General features: G+C 43.6%; 1 protein-coding gene across 1 annotated transcript; it reads left to right on the plus strand.

Annotated features, from left to right (window-relative positions):
• The first annotated feature begins 255 nt into the window (after nt 1–255).
• Nucleotides 256–15,670, plus strand: LOC115464529 (zinc finger protein 282-like). Its single transcript, XM_030194896.1, has 6 exons — nt 256–545; nt 2,507–2,633; nt 3,002–3,115; nt 3,255–3,368; nt 11,521–11,681; nt 15,473–15,670. Exons 1-6 carry the CDS (start codon nt 522–524, stop codon nt 15,668–15,670), a joined length of 738 nt encoding a protein of 245 aa, XP_030050756.1. The 5' UTR covers nt 256–521.
• The last annotated feature ends 10,621 nt before the right edge of the window (nt 15,671–26,291 follow it).

The following is a 26,291-nucleotide window of genomic DNA, read 5'->3' on the forward strand; positions in this document are numbered from 1 at the left end:
AAGGGCTCTGTGGAGCTGTGACACAGACAAACCTCTGTCTGGCACTTCCTGAAAGCTTTAGACTTGTTACAGATGGACCAAAAATAAAGAACAACAACGTGGATGCAGCAGCTCCTATGTTTGCTTGCTTTGTTTTGAGTGTATGGCAATGACGGCTGCACGGGAGCGAGGAAACAGAAATCAACCAAATAGGCTTCCTTGCTTACAGTGAACTAAATAGGCTCACTTCTTCTTACTTGGTGGGAGGAGGTCTGAACATGCTCTGTTGCTTTTGATTTCTTTGTCTAGTATTTGCAGAGTTGCAAACAGGGAAAAGACTGGGAACGAAAGCAGAAACGTTCTGTCTTTGGGGTCTGGAAATCTCTGCAAGACCCAGTCTCAGATCTTCAGAGGGAGAGAGGAGGGAATTTATCCGAGACCTGGAATCAGTTCAACCTCCTCTTGCTCCAGGAAAAGGGAAATCTACAGCCCGAATCCATCCCAGCAGCAACATTAGAATTCAGAGGGAAAACAGTAGAGAAATGTCTATCCTGGTTTCTGATCAGGTAAGAAATGATTCTCTCTCCTCTTGTACACAGGGTGGGCTCCAGCACTAAAAGGAAAACATTTCTGTGCAGCACAGCTCTTCCAGCTTTTCTGTGTTGGAGTGAAGCATTAGTCTAATTTACATTTATGTTTATTAAAACATTTAATAACTAAGCAAAAGATCAAAGCTGTTTACAGTAAACTTAAAACATATAGAAAATTAGAAAAGAAGTCCAATATAAGATAATAAAGTATATCACTCAATCAGAGGACTGAACTGAAAACAAGACATCACAACATGCTCTTTCCTGCCAGCAAAGAAGTCTGGGAGGGTTGCGCAGTGTTGCCAGATGTAATAAAATTTTCCAGCCCCAAACCACGCCCCCCTGCCCACTACGTCAACACCCCCGCCCACTACGTCACTAACCACGCCCCTGCGGGGTGAGAAACCGCAGCTGGCGGTGAAAAAAACCACGCCCGGCTCAAAAAAAAGAAGCCCAAAAAACCACAACCTGCAGCGGGCAGAAATTTCCCGCAGCGGGTCGCGGAAAACCGCCCAATTGGGTGGGAAAACCGCCTACCTGGCTACCTTGGTTGCAGGGGGAGTCAGCCTGCCTTTACCATGGACTGGGGAGGGCCCACTGAGGCTCAGGGGGCAGTGGGGAGGCCAGCCATCCAGTCTCAGAGCACGGATTCTGCGCAAACATGTGGAATTCTGTGCAAATTCACCGCTCCGCAATTGTGCAGAATTCCAGCAGGTGTAACTGTACGGAGGACTTGCATTTCTTTCTATTTCTCTTGTGTTGCACGACATGTAGAGTTCAATATCTCTGCTTTTAGTTTTGTCTGCATGTTTTTTGTGGTTCTCTATTTCGTATGAGGTGAGAATCATGTTCTGCATCTGCAACTGAGGTGAAGGATTCTGCTGGCACGTGGTATCTGTGTAGGAATGTGTAACAGTCCATCTTGTTCCAGTTTCCCAGTAGCAGGTATATTGGTGCTGTAATGTATTTCAGTAGCATATTTAAATGAAATAATTACTTCTGGGGGTTACAAGTACCGGTGGGCATGGAGGAGATTACTTGTGAGGATGGAATGGATCTTAGCGGGGATGGGTGGATAAGGGTTAGATTCCAGTGGTGTGCCTTGACAATTTGTCGCTGTATAAGTGTGCCGCGAGATGAAAAAGGTTGAAAATCATGGTTCTAACAGACATATCTTGCAATGATCAGCGCCACCCATAAACCAACAAGCGACGGTTTTCTGTTTATTTAAGACCAGTTTATGTACTGAGAGATAGAAATAGTATGAAGGCAGTTTTGAAGGGGGCCAAGAAGAGGGGAGTAAGGATTAGTAGGAAACAAGAGGAGAATGTCATTGGTATGAAGACACCCATGGATTGAATAAGAGAAGCTAAAGGACTTAGAAATAAATTAAAGAGCATCGGAGAAAGGACAGACCCTTGCGGGACACCACAGGTTAAGGGACATAGTGAAGCGTTAGATGACTCAAGCAAAATCTGATAGGAACCATTAGAGAGAAAAGATGAAAACCAGGACAGTATGGAACCAGCAATGCCTAGAGAAGATAGATGTGATAATAGAAGTTTGTGATTAACTACATCAAATGCTGCGGATAGGTCGAACGAAATAGCAAGAACAATCATGTGTTTATCTAGATGGCCATCTCCGGTTCTTTCTCCAACCTCCCTGCACTAATCCACCAGCCTCGTTACATCCCATCTCTTCAGTTGCTGCTGCCTCCTCCTTCTTCCAACTGCTAAGATCAGCCAACATAAGACATTTCCAGTGTAAGGACCAGGAAGTCTGTTCCAAAATATTGGAGATTTAAGGAAACAGATTTCTCTTCATACTATACTGTACTGGAGATCTGATCTTACTGACAGAGGTCATATGACAAAGTCTGTTACACAGACATGATAATGAAGCTGTGACTGATGGTGTCTTGTCTGCTGTTCCAGGCCTTGGTCACATTCAAGGATGTTTCTGCCTATTTCTTGGAAGTGGACTGGGAGATACTGGGAGAATGGCAGAAGGAGCTATACAAGAAGGTCGTCAGAGAGGTTCATGCCTTCCTTATATCTCGAGGTAAATATGCCTTCTTTATCATCTACCACATAGGCAGATATGTGTGGATCCAGAAAGCGGGTGTGGTCATGGGAGGGTATTGGTGGATCAGGGGCTCCTGGTATTTGCAAGCAGTGTTACAGAATAAAGGAGATCCACCCTAATTAGGAATGAGAATTTACACCATGTTTCATGGGCTTGGATCCTGGTACGAAATGCTATTGTATAAATAGCGCCCAACTCCTGAGTACCCTTATAGAATAGCATTGCTATCGGTGCCAGTTTTTTAGCCACACACCCACACAGCATGTTGAGAACAGGAAACAAGATGGAGCCTCCCCAGGGGTTCTACATATAAATTTAAATGCCATTTTCCTACTTATTTATAGGTTATTCAATTATTAATCCTGATGTTATATTCAAGATTAAAAAGGAAGATGAGAAATATTTCACTCAACATTTTGAGTGGGAGGGAAAAGAAAACCCAGATGATCCCATGAAGAGTAAGTAGATGTTTTGTATTTGAAGGGCTCTGACTTTTCAGATCAAAGTACCCAGACATTTGGAGACTTAAAATTTATGTCTTAATTTAGTTTTATCATATCCTTCGTGAATCCTTCTAGATGTGTTTTCTCTTAACAGGCCTTCCGATTGTAACGTCTGTGTTCTCCCTGAGTGTTAAACAAGAGGAAGCTTTCCCCTTGATGGATCCTCCTAAATCAGAGGCATTTGAACAGACTCACCCTCCTGCAACAGGTTAGTATAAATTCCTCCTGCACATCTTACTAAAGTAATCTGGGATTATTTAGAGTTTGAGAGCTGGTAGGATAAGAAGCCGTTATCCTCTCTGTAAAGCAGATACTGCCGGGGTGTGTGGTTGAGCAGCAGCACTACTACTATTACTAGTACTACTAGTTATCATTTCTATATCGCTAGTAGAATACACAGCACTGTACATAGACATGTAAGAGGCAATCCCTGTTCTCCTACTAGTACTATCACTTGTTAGTGCCCAGTGCTACTGTCTAGTCCAGTGTTACTGACCAGTATGACCTCACAGTCTGTTAAACATGGTTGCCAGATGGGCGGTTTTCCGCAACCCGCCACGGGAAACTTTTGCCCACGGCGGGTTGCGGTTTTTTGGGCTCGTTTTGTTTTTTCTGTGCGGGTTTTGGGGCGGTTTTTCGGCCGGCGGGGGTGGGGCTAATGGCGACAGAGGCGGGGTTTGTGACGTTTTGGGCGGGGGTTTGCTGACGTATTGGGCGGGGCGATGACGGCGGGGCTGATGACGGAAGGGGTGGGGCTCATGACGGCGGGGGTGGGGGTGATGATGGAAGGGGCAGGGTTGATGACGGCGGGGGCGGGGGTGATGACGGAAGGGGCAGGGTTGATGACGGCGGGGGTGGGGGTGATGACGGAAGGGGCGGGGTTGATGATGGCAGGGGTGGGGTGTGTGCGGTTTTTGGGCGGTTTTGTGTGGGAATTTTTTTTTTATTTGGCAACCCTGCTGTTAAACCTCCTCCTCCTCCTCCTCCTCCTCCCTGAGTTGAAAACTTTACCACTAGACTCTTAGGCAAATCTTCTTTATTTCAATTCTCCCAATACCCAAAGAGAATCCAATCTACAATTCAGCTGCCTGTAAGATCTGAGCCTACTGCAAAATGGTGTCCATACTCAGCCACCTCAAAGGCAAAGAGAGGAGCCAGATCTCAGCACTCCTGAGAGGCATAGCTGTAAACTCAAACAGGGAGAAACAAAGGGAAAATGCCTTTTACAGCAACCTAAGGGAGAAACCTCTAAGAGACTTGGGAAGGGACTTGCTCTAAGGGAAGAACCTAAAGGAGAGAGAGAGGAGAAAGATCAGCTCTCAGAAAAGCTGCTAACACATGGCATGCCAGGTACGTAGACTGAGCCTTTCACGTTCACCCCCTGCAGGGTCAAAGGAAGAGGGCTGGCCTTAACTCAGAGCTAACAAACAGTAGAAACAAAGCTCACAAGGAGCCAATCACAAGACACTTCAACTGTACACAGGGGGGAGGGGAAGCCTCAGATGCACACACAGAAACTTGATCAGATCATTCAGCAAGCAACGCCGCGCAGCCGAGAAGAGGACTTCGGCTGTCGGGGGTTGGGGTCCCCCGTCAGCACAGGTACGCGACGGCGGCGGGGGACGGTTTTCGGCAGGAAGGGGGGTCGAGAGGGTCGCGGCAGGGGGGTCCAGGGGTCAGTAACGCAGGGGGGGGTGTTGAAATCGGAGGGAGGGGGGAGTCTGGAACTCGGTGGGAGGGGCGTGAGGGGGCCTTGAACTGGAAGGGAGGGGGGGGGGGTTGATATGCCAAGGAGGGGGCGTTGGTGCAGCGAGGGGGGGGGGGGCTTTGGTGATGTGCGATGTGGGGGGGCTCCTTATGTCACAGCCAATCTGGTGTCTCCTTTCCAGTGACGTCAGCCTGGCTACGGAGCTTAGCTCAGTAACTCCGAAGGAGCCACGGACACAGGCAGGCCCATTAGAACGTTGAGAATTATTATATAGGATAATGCTCTTTAATCATTTCTATAGCATTACTAGATGTGCACAGCACTGTACACAGACAGACAAGCAGGACCAAGGAGAGATTAGGGAGTTAACATTTATTGTGGGAGGGGGCTAATTGTAGAACTGGAGGAGAATGGGTTATATGATGCTTCTGCAAGGCCTAGTTGTCTTCTGTGCTGTGATCACATAAAATGCAGACCAGTACAGACTCCCCCCATGTCCTTCATCCAACCCCTCAGCCTTCTTCTCTCACTACTGTCTATCTGTCCCATGTATTCTTATATTCTTTTCCTCTCTGTCACTTCAGTATTTGTGGCAGGTTATTCCAAATCTTGTTGTCTTCCTCTTTGGTTCTTGTTAAGTCAATGTTACAATCCGGGAGGCTGTGTGTGGATGACTCCAGCATTCTTGAAAGCCTGACATGGTCATATCTGGTCTCTTTAGGCTGTGCCTAGGGCCCCTTTGTGCAAGTTACCCCAGCTTTCTGGGAATCCAGCTTCAGCTGTTCTGCCACTTTCTGCCTATTTGCTTCTATTTTACCTTCTCTGATACTGTAACACAACAAACACTCAGGTCCCCTCTCTTATCTTGACCCTGATGTTCACTCCTGTCCTTAGCACTGTCTTTGTCAGGAGATACCTCCAGGCTTACATTTTCCTAGCCCAGTACTTCACTAGGTCCTAAACAGAAGTCCAAACTGAGAATTGTACATACATCTAGGACTGTGGTTGTAATAAACATAAATCTATATTATTATGATATTTACTAATATCAAATTCAGATTAAACCATGAAAAGTTTGTTGTATTTGGTTTTCAGAAAGGTCTGAAGTTGGTGCGTAGTTATCAATGTAGACTACTGTTAACTTGTTATTTTATCACTTACTTGTGCTATTTTACCACTTGGTCCCATTTTATGCATTGAGACCTATTTACTAATAACGGGTTAACAGTAAAATAATACATCTTAACACTAGCTCATATTGATAACTTCCTCCCCTAAATTTACAATAATGGGTGTCCCTTTGAAAATGAACATATTCATATAAAGTTTGGACTTGTATTTCAAATTCAAACAACTTTTAAAAACGGATTCCATCACCTGCAGTAACTATAAAATCTCTCTCCATATATCGGAAAGTCAAGTCTGATCACAGTGGTCCCTACCATAATAATGTCATAACTAGACTACTGTAATGCCTCTAATAATCTTGACCAGTAACAACTGGTTTTAACTGTAGGCAGTACAAGGCACTATGAGAACAGGAACATTCTAGGGGTCTGTAGAAGCCACCACTGACATAAAGGACACTGATCTATGTTTGTGTTTATGTTTATTTAATCTTGATATACTGGTTTTGCCAACAGGCAGATCAAAGCGGTTTACAAATAAAATAATGAATGTAGAAAAGAATGCCAACATTTTTAACAGGAAAGAACCGTTCATGCCAAGCAACAATCGGATTGCAAACTGGATAGCATCAGGCACCGGAGCAAGCCATCCAACTCAAAAATAGAAAGCCGAATGACTTATTTTCTCATAACAGCCTGCTTGGGTTTGGATAAAAGGAATGTGCAAGCACTCAAAGCAGATCGAAGAAGCCGTTACAGGCAGGGTATAGGGGATAACCAAAGAAGAAAGACAGGCTTTCCCAAATGAAATGCCTTATGTGCTAGACATGATATTTTAAACAGAATATGAGAATGCACAGAATGCCAGTGTAAATGTTGACATAGAGGGGCATTTTCGAAAGAAATGTCCAAGTAGCGATTTGGACGTCTTTGCAAAACGTCCAAATCAAGGGGCGTGGAAACCCGTATTTTCAAAAAAAGATGGATATCCATCTTTCGTTTCGAAAATACCGTTGGAGACAGGGCCGGTCTTAGCAAGTGCGGGGCCCTATGCAGACCAATTTGGTGGGGCCCCATCCTAGCCCTGCCCACCCTAGCCCCGCCCCCACCCTAGCTCCGCCCCATTGATAAGATTATTCCATTTTTAGAACATTTTTTTTATTTATGAAATTTCAAATAAAGACAAATGAAGCTAAACTTGTACAAAAAAACTGATTGAAATAATAAGCACAATGCTATCATGAAACTTCCCCTCCCCAGAAATTATTCAGTTCAAGTCCACTACAATTAGTAGTTCCAATTCTCATAACAAAGGAGAATAAAGGAAAAATATTAAGAAAAGATCCAGTACTCTTCTTCATGATTTCCATTCTCAGATTTTAGCTTAGTAATCTTTTCTTCCTGTGATTGCAGTCTAGCTTCAAATGATTAATTCAAGGTGCCATATCATTAATTACTGGAAGCAGTGTTTTAGCTAAAGCTGCTATTGCCATCCAAATTTTTATCAGGAGAAATATCTGCAGATCTATGTGAAAATAACCCAGATATGTTAGAAACAGCCTCTTCTAAGCCAGAAGATCTTACTTGCTCAGCTTCTCCAGCAACTAATGTTGTTGGGCCAAATTCCTTTCAGGGAGGCAGACATTTCCAACCCTTGCACCGTCCGCAAGCGTCGTTAGATGAGACACTTCTCCTGATATCCTGCCTGCATGGAATCCAATTTCGATTTGGCATAAGTGCACAACTGTTGGCGTCAGCAACGATGGCTCACCTCAAGTCCTCACCACCTCCGACCAGGCTCCAGCTTTTCCCGCTCAGTGACTCCCGCCCTCGCGTCCGGAAACAGGAAATACATCAGAAGGCGGGACATTGAGCGGAAAGCTGGAGTCTGGAGGTGAGCCGTCGCGCTGCAACTGTCTGTCGTCGCCGTTGGGGGCGGGACCGTCGCTGCCTGGGCTGGCTCCGCTGGCATCGCTCAGTTAGTCGCCGGGGTCTGGGGACTTGGGAGCTGACGGTGGGCTCAGCGGGCCCAAGCTGGGGGTGGCGCCGCGCCGGTGGTGACGGGAGCGGAGTGGCCGAGCCGCGGGAATGGGGATCATTTCAGGTGATTAAGGCGAGCAGCGGCGGAGGTCGGAGCGGAGGCACGAGCGAGGCAGAGTTGAGGCGCGCTGCGCGGGGCCCCCTTAGGCGCCGTGCGGGGCCCCCTTAGGCGCGGGGGCCTATGCGGTCACCTTGGTCGCCTCTGCCTAAGACCAGCCCTGGTTGGAGACGTCCAAAATCTTAAATTTGGATGTCCCTGGATTTGGATGTCCGTAGACGTGGACGTCTTTGACTTTCGGCGATTTTCGAAACCAAAGACGTCCATGTCAAAAACGTCCAAATGCAAGCCATTTGGATGTGGGAGGAGCCAGCATTTGTACTGCACTGGTCCCCCTGACATGCCAGGACACCAACTGGGCATCCTAGGGGTCACTGCAGTGGATTTCATAAAATGCTCCCAGGAACATAGCTCCCTTACCTTGTGTGCTGAGCCCCCCCCCCCCCCCCAAAAAAAAACCCCAAAACCCACTACCCACAACTGTACACCACTACCATAGCTATAAGGGGTGAAGGGGGGCACCTATATATGGGTACAGTGGGTTTGTGGTGGCTTTTGGAGAGCTCGCTTTTTCCTCCACAAATGTAACAGGTAGGGGGGGTATGGGCCTGAGTCCGCCTGTCTGAAGTGCACTGCATTACCCACTAAAATTGCTCCAGGTACCTGCATGCGTTGTCATGGACCCGAGTATGACATCTGAGGCTGGCACAAAATATTTTTAAACATGATTTTTGAGGGTGGGAGGGGGTTAGTGACCACTGGGGGAGTAATGGGAGGTTATCCCCGATTCCCTCTGGTGGTCATCTGGTCATTTCGGGCACCTTTTTGTGCTTTATTTGTAATAAAAATACGTCCGGGTGAAAACGTCCAAGTCTTCATCAGGGACGTCCTTGTTTTTTTTCAATTATGGGTCAAAGACGTCCAAGTGTTAGGCACGCCCAAGTCACACCTTCGCTACGCCTCCGACATACCCCCTTGAAATTTGGATGGCCTTGCGACGGACTGCAGTTGGAGACATCCAAAATCGGGTTTCCATTATACCGATTTGGACGTCCATGGCAGAAGGACGGCCATCTTCCAATTTAAGTTGAAAGATGGACATCCTCTTTCAAAAATGAGCCCAATTGTGGCATAAGCAGGCTTATTTTTGAAAGTGATTGCCTGCGATCTTCCGACTTAAATCGGGAGATGGCCGGCGATCTCTCAAATGCAGCGAAATCGGTATAATCGAAAGCAGCTTTTTTGACACCATCGCCGCTTTCCTGTCGCCGTGCCGGCGAAAGTTCAAGGGGGCGTGTCGGCAGCGTAGCGAAGGCGGGACATGGGCAGGCATGGGCGTGGCTACCAGATGGCCAGCTTTCGCGGATACTGGAAAAAAAAAGCGGCGTTAAGCAGTATTTCGCTGGGTTTACCTGGTCCTTTTTATTTTCACAACCAAGCCTCAAAAAGGTGCCCCAACTGACCAGATGACCACCGGAGGGAATGGGGGATGACCTCCCCGTAGTCCCCCAGTGGTCACCAACCCCCTCCCACACTAAAAAAATAAAAAACTTTTTTTCCCATCCTGTATGCCAGCCTCAAATGTCATACCCAGCTCCCTGACAGCAGTATGGAAGTCCCTGGAGCAGTTTTTAATGGGTGCAGTGCACTTCAGGCAGGCAGACCCAGGTCCATCCCCCACCCCCTACCTGTTACACTTGTGGTGCTAAGTGTTGAGCCCTCCAACCCCCCCAAAACCCACTGTACCCACATGTAGGTGCCCCCCTTCACCCATAAGGGCTATGGTAATGGTGTAGAGTTGTGGGGAGTGGGTTTGGGGGGGATTTGGGGAGCTCAGCACCCAAGGTAAGGGAGCTATGCACCTGGGAGCTATTTGTGTATTTTTGTAACATTTTTAGAAGTGCCCCCTAGGGTGCCTGGTTGGTGTCCTGGCATGTCAGGGGGACCAGTGCACTACAAATGCTGGCTCCTCCCATGACCAAATGCCTTGGATTTCGCCGGGTTTGAGATGGCCGTCATTTTTTCCATTATCGCTGAAAAACAAAACCGGCGATCTCAAACCCGGCGAACTCTGGCACTTGGCCGGGCTAAACTGTATTATCGAAAAAAAAAGATGGCTGGCCATCTTTTTCGATAATACGGTTTCGGCCAGCTGTTGCACCGCCGCCAAAATAGATCGCCGGCGACGTTCGATTATGCCCCTCAAGGTGATCTAGGGGGTTAAATGGCAATACCTGCCTCTTAATGTGGGGCGGGGGGCATTTTATGCCATTATTGCTATTTCAACACCCCCATTCTAGGAATTCTTTCCCATTGGTGCTGTTTAGTGGGGGCTGAAGACCTCTCCCACACTGTCTTATAGAATCTTAGGGCCTGATATTCAAAAGGGTTTAACTGAGCAGGAGAGGCTCCTGACCCATTAAACTCCACTGAGCTGGTCATTCTCATACATTCAGTGGTCCTTATCTGGATAGTATCACTGAATATCTCTCTGACTGCCAGTGTATTAACTGGATAGTGTGAGGGCGGAGCTTAGGCAGATCCAGCACTTCACTGGTTGCACTGATATTCAGTTCACTAACCAATTACAAACATGGATAACAAACAGGCTGTCCTAACTTTATCTTCTGAGATTACCGGGCACTGGTCTGAATATTGGCCAGTACTCTATTAACGTCTGTGTAACTCACTTACCTGTATATTCAATGCTTATGTCTGGATATGTTCCGGCATTGACTATCTGGGGTTAATTCAGCCTGTGGTTATAAGCAGCTAAAAACTGCTGACTGCCTCTACCCTATAATGATTTAACAGTTTTCCAGTTGTTGGTGTCCAGCAGAATCTGATATATACAGAAACTAGATGGAAAACAGCCTGTATCAAAAAACAAACAAACAAAAAACCCTCCTGATGACAGATATCTACAACAGAGCTGTTTGTAGCTGTTGAGAAAAGAGGTGCTTGCCACAGTATGAAAATATCAGGGTATTTCTAAAATACATTTCTGATGATCAGTACAGCAGTACCCCTCTTTTTTGGTTCTGTACCAGTTGAGGTGCTTGTGAAAAACAGCATAATTCTGAGCACTTATAGGCTGTGTGGTAACCTTTTTTAAACAGAAGAACAGGAACCCTCACAATCACACAGATACATTCAAGATAAACTAGAAATGTATTAAAACATCCAGTGACTCAACAAGAGCCATGTTTCGGCCTCAGTGGCCTTCTTCAGGTGCCTTCTGTCGTATGTTTCTGAACATGCTAAGTTTTCAAAAAGAAAGAAAGGGTAAAAATACACCTTATACAATAAACAAGGTCTCTCAACCAAGTGCTGCTGCTTACTCAACCATAAATAGCTTTTTGTCACTGCTGTGTTTGACATAACTTTTTTTTTTAAACCATATTGTGCTGTCTTTTTCTTATAATAGGCTCTCACAATGTCAAGCCTGACATTTTAATCCAGTTTGAGCAAGATGAATTCAAGACTGAGCCTCAAGGACCTAAGGATAGAGAAACTCTGACCACCACAGGCACATGTGAGGAACTACATGAAGAATGTGATGAAGCCTGGATTAAAACTACTAATAAGGTGATATAAACTTTTCCTATGCCTCCTCTGGACCAGGGATAGTGAGAATGAGGTGTTATAATCACAGCCTCTGACTTCTAACCTTTGTTGTGTAGATAATGTGTTTGTTCTGTTTTTCTTATTTTTACTTTTCTCCTTTCAATTGTGAGTTTTCTTTTTTTTTTTTTTTTTTTTTGCTTTTAATTTCTTTTCTTTCTCTTAGTCTCCCCCACCCTTACCCATGTTGCTCTCTCTTCTCTTCATCTTGTTTATTGTCTCTCATCCATTATAATTTTTATAATCTTCCCCTGTATCTCTTACTGTTTCTGACCTCACTCTATCCACTTTGCAATCTGATTCCTGCTGAATTTTTATTCGGTTTCACTCAATTTCCTCAATAACATATAGCGCTACCACCCTCTAGTTTAATCCACTCTATCATGGTGATATAATTTGTACTCTGATATCACAGTGTTTCATTAGTTATCTTCCATCTCTGAGATGCCTGTTATATCTAACTTTTCATTTAGTGCAATATTCTCTAACTCTCCCATCTTATTTTTCAAGCTTCTAGGATTTGTATATAGACATTTCAAAGTGTGTTTTTTGTCTGTACTGGATTTACAGCTTGCTTAGTAGTTGAGAGGTATAGTTAGCAGTCTTTACTCTCCATCTGCTCTTCCCTTGAAGGCATCTGGCCTACTTCTGCCTTTGTTGCAGCTCCCCTGTTCTGATAGTATCCTTTAAAGATACCTAATCCCAAGCCATCTGCTCTTCAGCATCGGTCGATTTTCCCCCAAGTTCTAGTTTAAAAGTTCAAATCTTCTAGGATTTGTATACAGACATTTCAAAGTGTGTTTTTTGTCTGTACTGTATTTACAGCTTGCTTACTAGCTGACAGGGATAGTTATCTGTCTTTACTCTCCATCTGCTCTTCCCTTGAAGGCATCTGGCCTATTCCTACCTTTGTAGCAACTTCCCTATTGGGATACCCTTCCGTATAATGATTTAGCAGTTTTCCAGTTGTTGGTGTCCAGCAGAATCTGATATATACAGAAACTAGATGGAAAACAGCCTCTATTTAAAAAAAAACAAACAAACACCTCCTGATGACAGATACATACAACAGAGCTGCATGTATCTAGTGGGGATGGTCTTCCGACAGCCACCCAGCTTAAAACACAAACTAGTGAGAAGCAAGCTCCCAATAGAAACTCAAAAAGAAGAGCGTGGCACACATCCTTGCAATATATCCAGCTGCAAACTATGGCAAAATATTTCACAGGATCCCACAGTCATTCACAAAGGAAAAATCAAACATATAAACAGCAAGTGACCATACTCACTTGCAAATGCTCAGTACAGACTTCCCTCTCTGTCCCGCCCTCGCATCAAGACGTCATGACGTCAGAGGGCGGAACAGAGAGGGAAACGGAGTCGAATTGTCGGACGTCACCGCTGCCGCCTGGAAAGGAACATCGCGTGAAACAACCTCCCCCCTCCTCTCCCGCCGCCGCTCCCTCCCCTCTCCGTGCTGGGCCCCATGCACTGACATGACAGCGCCTCTCACCTCTGTGTGAAAGTGCTACAGGCAGCAGCAGATCACTCTGCTGCTGCCTGCAGCACTTCCACACTGAGGTGAGAGGCGCTGTCATGTCAGTGCATGGGGCCCAGCACGGAGAGGGGAGGGAGCGGCGGCGGAAGTGCTGCAGGCAGCAGCAGAGTGATCTGCTGCTGCCTGTAGCACTTTCACACAGAGGTGAGAGGCGCTGTCAGGTCAGTGCAGGGGGCCCGGCATGGAGGGGGGAGGGAGCGGAGGCGATGAGGGTAGCTGGGCATGGGGAGAGGGCAGGGGGGAGAGGCCATGGTTGCTGGACTTGGGGTGAGAGCAGGGCACAGAGGAGGGTTGCTGGACATGGGGGGAGGGGGAGGCTAAGGGAAAGAGGAGGGTCACTGGATATGGGGGGGGGGAGGATCGGTGAATGGGGTGAGGCCAGGGGAGAGAGGAGGGCTGCAATACTCACCTGTTTTTACTGGCTTAACGGCTAGTATTCAACATAAAGGAATCCTTCACATGCTCATCTTCAATGTGGTATATGTCATTCAATGTAAAAAGTGTGACAAAGGGTGCTATATTGGAGAAACAAGCCAGATGCTAAAGAAGAGATTTAATTTACACAGACATCGTATGAAAAATGCCAGTACCAACCAGGATGTCACCTCTCTGGGGCAGCACTTTACAAAACCAGAACACTATATCAATGATTTTATGGTGAGAATACAATCCAGGAACGTAAGACCTTTGAAGTCAGAATGATTAAATATTTTGACACCCACCAGACTGGACTTAACAATGATCTGTGCACTGTACCTCTATACCACTGTGCTATCCAATCACCTCTCCCCCACCCTGAACCAATCAAACCCTGCAGTACACAGGAAACCTGTGATAGGGTGATTGCCACATCTGAGTTTGTGGTTAAGCAGGCATCTCTGTATGCAAATGTCAGGAGAAACTAACAGTAACACACAGAAAAGCAAAGCCAAAGGAATATGCCAGAAAAGTCTAGAACAGCATTTTAGTGAGATTTCAGCACAGTGTGGTCAGAATGGCCTAATAATGAATATGGAAAAGACTGAGATGATGGTGTACATACGAGCTGTACACTTCTCCGGATTTTTGTCTTTATCCTCCGTTCTTGAACCTATTCCAATTCAGAATCAAACCTCTTATCTAGGAATAGTTCTTGACTTTGCTTACATTTCATCCACAGGTTTTGTTATGAGATTTTTTTGTTTGTTTGTTTTAACTTTGGTGCTTCAACTTCAGTATGTCAGATGATTTTTGTATGCTGACTGAATTGTTGATTTTACCTTCATTTGGTTATCGTAATATTCTATATTTAGCTTTGCCTGATGCAGTGCTTAGGCCTTTTGCAACTCTCCTAGAACACTGCAACCCATCTTATTTCTGGATGTGGACTATTTAGAGGAAATTCTACAACTGGGAGCCTCCATATAGGTGCCCCAAGGACATGGAGTAGGATCCTATTTCATAACAGAATCAAAGGGACTAGGTTCCATTGTAGAAAATACTGGCTTAACCTGATAATCAACATGCCTAACATTTAGATGCTCAGTGTTACCAGCCATAGAGCTGGCGTAAGTGCAGGCACCTAAATGAGGTTTTCTGTAAGTTAAGTGCTTAGTCCTGCCCACGACTTGCTCATGCTCTGTCGCTGTGTCAGCCCCCTTGCAAGTGGGTATTTGCAAAATAGCGCTTAGATGCCTTCTAGCAGTAAGTGATAAGTAGTAGTAGTAGTAATGCAGGTACATGCACAAATACACGCTGAAATGTTTGTATTCTACGCATTTATGTATGTGCCATCTAGATTATAGAGTTGCCCATTTAATGCCTAGTTCTTCCATTCTGAGGGAATTGCATTGGATACCTGTAAAATATTACACATTACTTAAATGTCTTCCTTCTAGAAACCTTCATTTTTCTTAGTAGTGCTGTGATATAAAACTTCCTTGAGCTAATGTGATGTAGACAGCTGGAACACTTTACCCTTGAAGTTGCGCTGTGTGTAGCATTTATTTATTTATTTATTTCTTTAAAGATAAAGACTTGACTGTTTTCTTCTGCTTATTTGTTTTTGAATGATTTTCTATTTCTGTCATTGTTTCTTTTTATGTGAACTATTACATATGTTTGTTGTAAACCATCTAGAAGTATGTTTATATATAAAAAAAAATAAAATGAAATAGTATTGAAACTTTGATGTAGGCTGTCCCGTTTACTGTTCTAGGTATTGGTCATCAAGGATATTGCTGCTTATTTCTTGGAAGTGGACTGGGACATTCTGGGAGAATGGCAGAAGGATCTGTACAAGAAGATCGTCAAGGAGATTCATGACATCCTCATCTCACAAGGTAAATATGTCTTCTCTGTCATCTACCACACAAGCACTTTATGGAATCAGTGGTGTAAAAGTCCCAGGAAGTAGATACCATGGCCACTTGAAATTTAGAATCTGGCTTCTGATGCCATCCCATATTCAATAGGAGCCTGTGACAGACACCACTGCTACAAGATCTGCAAAAGTTACTGCTCTCTGTTTTAAGATTAAATGTATACCTTAAACTAGAGGCTTCACACAACACCAGCTGGAGTCTCTCTCTCTCATTCCTACGAAAATATTTATGAACAGAAGACCAGAGAGAGGATTTACCTCTCAGATTTCTTTTGAGATTTCTGCATAAGGTCATGACATATCAGCAGCACACTAGTTAACTATATCGCACAACATATAATCCCTCTAAATGGTACCCAGAAGATTAGCACTTGCAATGCCTCCACCTAGGAGGGCTATGAAAAGAATTCTCTGTGCCAGAAAACCTCTATGATACAATCTTAATCAAGTGGCAGGCCACTTAGAAAATAAGACTATAAGAATAGCCATACTGACTCAAACCAGTGGTCCATCTAGCCTAGTATCCTGCTTTCAGCAGTGGCCAATCCAGGTCACAAGTACCTGGCAGAAATCCGATTGGTAGCCCCATTCCATGCTACCAGTCCTGGGGCAAGCAGTGGCTTCCCCCATGCCCATCTCAATAACAGACTATGGACTTTTCCTTGTTTAAATCCAGATACACTATCCGCTGTTACCACACCCTCCAGCTAAGAGTTCCACAGGTTAACTATTCTTCCAGTAAAAAAATATTTCCTCCTATTTGTTTTAAAAGTATTTCTATGTAATTTTATTGAGTGTCCCCTGGTCTTTGTACTTTATGAATGAATGAAAAATTGATTCACTTCTACCCGTTCTTCACCACTGAGGATTTTGTAGAACTCAGTCATATCCCCCTCAGCCATCTCTTTTCCAAGCTTTTCCTCATATGGGAGGAGCTCCATCCCCTTTGTCATTTTGGTCGCTCTTCTTTGAACCTTTTCTAATTCCACTATATCTTTTTTGAGATACAGCGATCAGAACTGAAAACAATACTCATAAGCGGTCGGTGGCCCAACTGTTTGGGGAGGCTAAAGGGGGCGGGGTTAGGGGTGGGGCCAGGGGTGGAGCTTAAATCCATAATTGTCTGATAACACGCAGAAAGAAAGAAATAAAAATAAAAGTCACAATTAATACCTTTTATTAAATTTAGATATTAGATATGTATCATATGTCAAAGAATAAAGTGGTTGCTCAAAACATATTCTAACCACAATCGCTCAACTGCAAAACACTATGCACAACTTTGTCCAAAAACACACTCAGAACCTTACTGTACCATAAATATTACACTGGGCAGACCTAATACACCAATATACCATCCATACGGAAAATGCAGACTGTCAACAATATGAAACAAGGGATCATATCATCACAATTCTCATGTAGAGCCACAAAACACCCTAATTCATGTTTAATGTGGGATAAAATGCCATAAATAAGTAAATAAATATAAACTTTTAATGTTGAGCACCTGATTCTCAAAATGGACATATTCCAAACACTATAATGAAAATAAAATGATCTTTTCTACCTTTGTTTGGTGACTTTTTCTGATCATGCTGGCCCAGTATCCGTTCTGCTGCTATCTGTCCTCAGTGCAGGTCAGGAAGTCATCCTCGTTAAATATCTCCCTGGCAACCCAGGACTCCTCCAGCCAACCCCCCCTGCTTTCCCAGCAGTAAGGTAAACAAACCATAAACCAATTTCTACAACTGCTAGAGGGCTTTCACTGCAGCTCCTGCTGTGAGAATGGAGGTAAATCAACAATTTAATCCCCTCAGAGCAGCTGGACTCCACAGCTGATCCATTCTGCTGCAGCAGGGGGGAGGCTTAGCCTCTCCAAGCCTCTTATACTGGGTGCCTATGACAATACTCATGGTGAGGTTGCACCATGGAGCGATACAGAGGCCTTATAATATTCTTGGTCTTGCTTTACATTCATTTTCGTAATAATTTCTAGCATCCTGCCGCCACACAATAGACAGAAAATGTCAGCGTATTGGGTACACTGACACCTAGATCATTTTCTTGAGTGCTGACTCCTAAGGTGGACCCTAGGATCAGGTAACTATAATTTGGATTATTCTTCCCAATGTGCATCACTTTGCATTTGTCCACATTAAATTTCATCTGCCATTTGGATGCCCAGTCTTCCAGTATCCTAGGGTCTTCCTGCAATTTTTCGCTATCTACATGCATTTTGACAACTTTGAATAGTTTTATGTCATCTGTAGATTTAATCATCTCACTTGTTCCATTTTCCAGATCATTTATAAATATGTTAAATAGCACCGGCTCCAGTATAGATCCCTGCAGCACCGCTATTCAGTGGTGCACCGCAGGGGATCAGTCCTTGGGTCGGCTCCTTTTAACATCTTTGTGGGAAATTCTGTAATATGATTGACACCCTAGAGGGTGTGACTAGCACGCGTAGGGATCTGGCGAAACTGGAAGAATGGTATATTGATTGGCAACTCAGATTTAGTGCTAAAAAATGCAGAGTCATGCACTTAGGTTGCAAAAAACCAAGGGAACAGCGTGACTTGGGAGTGATTGTGTCAGATGATCTCAAAGTGGCCAAACAGGTAGAAAAGGTGATGGTCAAAGCCAGAAGGATGCTTGGGTGCATACAAATGGCCAGCAGAAGGAAAGAGGTTATAGTGCCCTTGTAGTCTCTGGTGAGGCCTCGTTTAGAATATTGTATACAATTCTGGAGACTACATTTGCAAAAAGATATAAACAGGATGGAGTCGGTCCAGAGGGCGGCTACAAAATTGGTCAGTGGTCTCTGTCACAAAGCATATGGGGACAGACTTAAGGCTCTCAATATGTATACTCTGGAAGAAAGGCGGGAGAGGGGGGATATGTGGCATTAATGTACAGGAGGTGAGCCTCTTTCAAATGAAGGAAAACTCAGGAATGAGGGGGCATAGGATGAAGTTAAGAGGTTATAGGCTCAGGAGTAATCTAAAGAAGTACTTTTTCAAGGAAAGGGTGGTGGATGTGTGGAATTGCCTCCCAGTGGATGTGGTGGAGTCGAGGACTGTGTCTGAATTTAAGAAAGCATGGGACAGACAGACACATGAGATTTCTTAGGGAGTGGAGCAGATAGTAGTTTCTGTGGATGGGCAGACTCGTTGGTCCATTTGACTGTTATCTGCCATCATGTTTCTATGTTTCATATCTGTTATAACAGACTGTTTCAGCTTCTTCTTTATACGTGCCTGGGATTTCTGTGGGGTTAGCACCCCCGGTCCCTGTTATAGCTTCTCCTCAGGAGACGGAACAGTCACAGGCTAAACGGAGACGAGTTCTTTGTGATTCTGAATTGGGCTCTGCTGACCCCCCTTCTTCTATTGCCTCTGAGGGAACTGTAGCCCCTTCTGCTATTTCAGTCAGGATCTTGCAGATTTAGAAGAGGAAGAGCTTCCAGATGAAGTAGACAACCCCACGGTGGTTCAGGTGTTCCACGGGGTTAGCACCTCATCGCTACCATGGGCACTGACCTGTGGGGACCACAAGGATCGATACTGTCACTTATTCTGTTCAATATCTCAAGCCACTAGCTGAGCTGATTCGGTCTTTGGATACTCAGTTATACATCTTCACGGATGATGTGCAGCTACTCATACCCATAGAACCTGACTTACCTACAGCCTTGAATAAACTGATTATCTGTCTTAACATCAATTCAAGAATGGGCTAAACACAACAAACTTTGTCTGAACCCAAGTAAAACTGAGCTTCTCTAGGTCCTTAACACAAGTGGACATGTACCTGACATCAAATCTCTTTTGGGATGTATGAACTCCCCTCAAATCACAAGTCAGAAACCTTGAAATACGCTGCCTCTCTCCTTATATCAAGAAGGCAAATCTTATCCCAGTTGTGTATGCCATGATAACATCAAGACTGGATTACTGTAATGCACTCTACACTGGTTTGACTATAAAAGGTCTGCACCAGCTCCAATTGATTCAGAATGCTGTGGCAAGACTAATAGAAGGTTGCAAACGATGTGGCCATATCACACCATTTTTGCAAAACCTTCACTGGCTACTAGTACAATACAGGGCTAAATTTAAAATTCTATGTCTGATCTTCAAGCCCTTAAAGGAAATGGCCCCAATTTGGTTTCTACGCCGACGGGCGTTTCTGCTGCCGGGGCGGGGAAGAGCCCCGGCTTGGAGAGCGAAACTTCGCTCAGCCCGCTAGGACCTATAGCTCCCCCACCGCCACAAGTAGACGGGGCTGGATTACCGAGTGAAGGTATAGATTCGAAGGGACGGCAGACCCCGTCGAAAAAGATGGCAGAAGATCTGACCTTGTTGGGGGACATCCAGATTTCGCCAGGATTGGCGTTAGAAGAAACAACAACGAGGGGGACCCGGAACGGTAGTCTCGAGGAGGAAGCCTCATTGTGCGCGATGGCGATTCAGCCCCTGGCGAAACCCCAGGAAATATCCCTGGACTCTATTTGGACGGCTCTTGAAGCCCTACATAAGGTCTGTACTTCCTTTATTTCGGTTTCATTGAATAATTCTAGACAAGTAAAAGACCTTAAAGAAAAAGTTGAAGTGATTTCTGCTAAACAAGTTGCAATGGAAACTGATATAGTGAAAACTCAAGAACAGCAATCTCAAATAGCAGGAGATCATCTGATTATTCACAGAAAACTTGAAAATCTAGAAAATTCTTCAAGAAATTTAAATTTATTAAATTTTCCTCAAACACAATATATGTCTGCTAGAGAGCTGTTTAACAAACTTTTGAAGGAGATTTTCAAATATCCAGAGGACTCTTTGCCTCCACTGCAAAAAAATATATTACCTTAAACTACAGGGGAAAAATTCTCAATCGTCCCCTATTGAGTTACAAGCATCTTCTGAATCTTTGGATGTATCCAGACTATTGGAGCAATCTCAGGAAGAAATTAAAACTCGTGCTACTTTAATAATATCCTTTGTCTTTATACAAGATAAAGAGGCTTTATTAAGATTGTATTTTAAGAATTTACAGCCTCAATTTGTGGGAGATAAGATTTTGATGTTCCCAGATATTTCTAAATGGACTCAGCAAAGGAGAAAGAAATTTCTGGAATTGAAGCAGAAAGCTGTGGAAATAGAAGCTACCTTTCAATTAAGGTTTCCATGCAAATGTTTAATTTTTTTCAAGAATAATAGATATATATTTTATGAACCTGAACAATTGTCTAGATTTCTGCTTACGCATGGGAAAAAGAACTGACCAAATAAATGTTGGAAATATAGTTAAGATGTAAATTTAGAAACCGCCTGCTCTAACTTAAATGTTAATTATTTCCACTTTAACCAACTTCCTTTGGTGATATTTGGATTCTCTCTTATTTGTGGACTGCTGAAAATCAATGTTCATATAAATTCCTTTTGGAATTTAAAATTTGGAATAATTTACTTGAAAGTTGTTATTTAAAACATTGATGTATCATTCAAAGTGTGTTATCTTTGTTTAAAGCAAAATTAATAAAGAATTAAAAAAAAAAAAAAAAAAAAGGAAATGGCCCCAAGTACTTGAAGAACAGGATGACTCTGTACGCACCTCCAAGGACACTAAGGTCCTCCCAAGGGGTATCCCTAACCACACCCTCTCCAAAAGACATTACACAATGTGATACCAGCAAGCGAGCCTTCTGAAATGCACTGCCTGAAAGGCTCCGCTTAACACAAGACTATCTCTACTTCAGGAAGTAGGTGAAACCTTGGCTCTTCAACCAGGCCTTTAATGGAAGAAGTAACTAACTTGTTAGTCTCACTCATGCACACAAGGAATGACATGGGCTGCACATACTGCAGCATGACATGTTTATCCACTCGTACCCTAGCTGAGAGAATATTTAATCATCTCTCTGACCTCATATACATCTTTCTTTAAATTAGTCACCTTATTTTCTAATTCCTCTTACTCTCTTACCTATCTATATGTTCCATCTTTGCTTATACCCTACGCTGTCTATTAAAATGTTCTATTACGTATTGTGTTGACATTGTAAGCAGTATACTATCAAAAGCTTCAAAAAAACTGCAGAGTATTTAAATTAGAAACTATTAACTGTAAGCCAATACCCTGAATCTGTGTTGTTAATTTGGCACTTACATCAATTGTCAATTATTTATTTTTATATAAAATAGCTCAAAAGCCCAGGGTACCTTTAGATTAGGACACCAACTGAAATGGCTATCATCATAGGCTCCTCCACCGCCCGAAAACACCTACAGAATAAAAACTTCCGAAATTTTTTTAATATTGGAAGAAAAAAATCTGTAGTAAAAAACGGGAGGCGAGGTGTTAACTATGACACATTTTTGATTTAAGTGCTCAAATCTCAACCCTCTATTTTAATTTTGAAATTGAAAAACTTATCAAAAATATTAAGAAGATCTCAGAACGAGGACAACACCATTTTTAATTAAGCTTCTGAGTGGGAGTAAAAACCAAAGCTGACCCGCTATTATGATAGATCGATGGAGTTAAAGCTTATTATAGTTTTTAGTTTACTTGTATCCTCAACCAAATATATATATCGTCTTTGTAACTGATCTCTCAGAGCAATAAGAACGACTTTTTTTACTTAGCTTTAAGTCGAGGTGAAAACAACAATCCCACTCTGTTGCTATCGATGGTAAAAAGTCCAAACATGTTATGATCTTCAATTGATTTCAATCCCCAACCGGATCTGTATAACAACTCTCAAAATTTCTCTCTCGATTTCTCACATCAATCAAAGTTTATCTCTCGATTTCTCGACAGTATAGGGACCCATCTGTTTCCCTGCTTCTTCAGGAGAAATTTAAAATAACAAATTTCTGTTTTTCATTTCAATCCTCGCGAGAAAATGGCTCAAAATGGTGGTTGTTTAACTAGGATGCCTTCAGAAATGACTCCTCCCTATAATGACATCATCACTGGTAATATCCAATCAATGAGAAACAAATGTTCTCAATAGAACGCCTCCCATTCCAATTGTCCATTTAACTCTTTAGAAAAAACTGTTTGTAAACGATAAATCCATCTCTGTTCTTTTTGATGTAGGACTCGTGAAATGTCCCCTCTTCTACCATTCTACAAAATACAGGAGATCACTAAGAATGGAGTACAACAAGGCTTTCTCACTAAGAATGAACCATAAGAATGCAAAAATATCCATATTCTACTTACTCCCGAAAATACACAAAACATTGATACAACTTCCAGGAAGGCCAATTGTGTCTGCCCGAGATTCTCTTCTGGAAAGAACACGTAAATATGTAGATGGTTTTTTATCACCATTAGTCCTGAATATTATTTCTCACATTAAAGATACAACACATTTTCTTAACAAAATAGAGGAATTATCATTTAAACACATCTCAGGACTATTAGTTACGCTAGATGTGCACTGCCATCCCTCAACAAGAAGCGTTAAAAGTTTTAGAACAGGCCCTTGAGGCTCGTCCTAAACCGGTCACGGTTCCAACTAATTTTTGGGTTCAGTTGTTACAACTAGCTCTTTTTAACAATTATTTTTTGTTTAATGAAGAGCTTTATTTACAACTTTCGGGAACAACAATGGGAGCAGCATTCGCACCAACAGTGGCCAATTTATATATGGCGAATTTAGAAGAACAGCGCATTTACAAACTCCCTCTATTCCAGTATACATCTTGTTGGTGGCGGTTTATCGACGATATTTTAGTTATTTGGGAGGCAAGTGAAGAGATGTTACAACGATTTATTTTGGATTTAAATGCATGCCATCCTTCTATTAAGTTTCAACATCTTGTTCAAAACAACTGAAGTCAGCTTTTTAGATGTAAAAATCACTAAAGTTGAAGGAAAGTTAGAATCAGATGTTTGTATTAAATCAACTGATCGAAATTCACTTCTTTCATATGATAGCATGCATCCTCTTCATATCTGAAACAATTTACCCTTTGCACAATTTTTGCGATATAGACAGATATGTGATTCCCCACAGAAATATAAAAAATCAGCAGATCAATTGAAGAACAAATTACGGGATAGAGGTTACCCCAAGAAAATAATCAAACACGCTTATGTTGCAACGGTTTTTATTGATGACTTATCAAAACAAAGAAATTGTACAAACCTCCAGCAATGTACTACACATATTCCACTAGCAATACACTGATCGACCCCATACATTACTTAATGTCATCAAGTTTTTAACAAATATACCCACTGTCCCCGCTCCCTTCCATCTCCCACTTCTGCTCAACATCAGGATGAGGCCATGCACTTACATATAATTGCTTAAAGACAACCAAAAGCAAATTATTAATAATTCACCGTTTAGTTATGATACCCTCAACCTGTAAACATGTTTTCCCCCTCCACCCCAATACCCATTCCCCCTCAAAGGAAATATGTACAACAGGGTCTGCAGCACTTCCTGTTGTGTAGGCTCTCGACAATATCCAATAGCATTACCTCTGTTAGTACAGTAACTTCATGATGCCCATAACCACCAGGCAAAGTACCTAAGCGACTCTTCAGGAGTGATGTAGTAAATATACAAATCAATCAGATTGCCCCTGTTACCAATGACTATACTTATCCATCCCCCCACCCACCCCGACACCCTTGTCCCATCCCACCCGAAAACATAAGTGTGGATCAGCAGTTTAAGATGTAACTTCTCCCCTTGTCGGGTAGGGTACTCCAAAGTGGTTCCCATCTTGCCCAAAACCGTGCCCCAGGGATACTGTCCCATTGCTTAGCTCCACATCTATCCACCCTCATCTGATGTATCATCTGAGTTCTCCAAACTTGCAAAGAGGGGCCTGAAGGGGAGAGCCAGGATTTTAAGATGGTGTTAATCCCAAAGAATACCACTAGGCAAACCAGCCGGAGGATCCAAGGTGAACGAGTAACTCTGAAAAAGGAGTAGCGGGTCCCATACTAATGAGCAATTCCACATGGATTGCACCACCTTCAAGATTCCCCTCCAAAATCGACTCGCCGAGGGGCACGACCAAAACATATGCCCCAGGGAGGCCATTCCGCTGCCACATTTCAAACATACCCCAGTCCCTCCAATCTTTGCCAGCATTGCCCTCCTAGGAGATATATATAATCTCGTTGAAATATTGAAAGCCTCTGTGAATACAGATTCTTTATATATTCTTGACACAACTCTGGGGAGACCTTGCAACCTAAGTCATTCGCCCAACTTTTGGCCAATCGATCATAAAGCTATCTCAGCCGTCGTGTCCTTCAGCTGCTGATGATGGAATTTCAACAGCACTGATTACTGTGAGCCCAAAGAATATCCCTCTGTTATAATATCGAGAACATCTTCCATTAAATCTGTCCACAGCAGAGATGAAATATAATGCTGTAATTGGAGGTAGGCAAAATATTGCCCAGGGTGAATCCCATATTGTATTTGCAGGTCTCTGAATGGTCTAATGTGACCCTCTTCATTAACCACCTGGGCAAGGTAAATAATACCCTTTTTTGCCCAGGCCCCAAATACACTAGTCCCCCAACCTGGTGGAAAGGCGGGATTATGACAGAGAGCAACGGAGTGATCCTAGCAGATAGGTGATGCCTTCTACACATCCAACGCCAGGTGGCTGTTAGCGAGGCCAGTAAGGGGTGGTGTCGAAGAGTGTCCTGCGGAAGCTGCACTCCAGAGTGAATTAACTGACTAAAATGAACCTCTGGAAAGAGGGAGGTCTCTAGCCCTGTTAAAGAAAATTCTGACGTCCATCTAAAGCACTCATTTATATGATGCATCGAACAAGCAATCGTTAAGTGCCTTATGCTCAACAAACCCATCCCTCCACTCTCTTTCGGTGCAGTCAAGATAGCCATAGGTAGTCTAGGTCACCTACCTCTCCAAAGAAATGCCTGTATGTGCCGTCCCAAGGCCCTCTCATCTTTCTTTAGCAAACATAATGGCAGCTGTTGAAACACGTAAATCCACTCAGGTACCAAAATCATGTTGAATAGCGCGATCCAACCCCATAAGGATAGTGGTATATCCCGCCATAACATAAGTTTCCGTATCGTGATCTCAAGTAAGGGTCCCACATTAGTTGCGTATAATGAAGATAAGTCTCTTGTAATGTGCATCCCCAAATACTTCAAGGATCCCTTAGCCCATCTAAAAGGGAACTGCCCTCTCCAAGACTGTTCTAAGTCATCATCCAAAGCCAGAGCACATGATTTTTGTAAATTCAAGAAGAACCCTGATACCATTCCATACTTTTCGATAACCTCTAGGGATTTGCTCAGGGATTCCTGTGGCTCGGACAATAAAGTATGATGTCATCCGCGTAAGCCAAGGCTACCCTCACTTCAGTCCCTACCCTAACTCCTGTGACCTCTGGGGAGTTATTCAGTAGCCGGATCAGGGGTTCTAAGGAAATACCAAAAAGAAAAGGAGATAAGGGACACCCTTGTCGCGTCCCCCTCTGCACCACAAATCTAGCCGATCTACACCCGTTGACCAGCAATTGTGCCTCCATCCCCGAGTAGAGCGCCTTGATAGCCCTCAAAACCCACTCTGGCAGACCCACCCACTCAAGTACCCGAAGAGATAGCCCCAATTCACCTGGTCAAACGCCTTGGC

The sequence above is a fragment of the Microcaecilia unicolor genome, chromosome 3, assembly GCF_901765095.1.
Source record: "Microcaecilia unicolor chromosome 3, aMicUni1.1, whole genome shotgun sequence".
Lineage (NCBI taxonomy): Eukaryota > Metazoa > Chordata > Amphibia > Gymnophiona > Siphonopidae > Microcaecilia > Microcaecilia unicolor.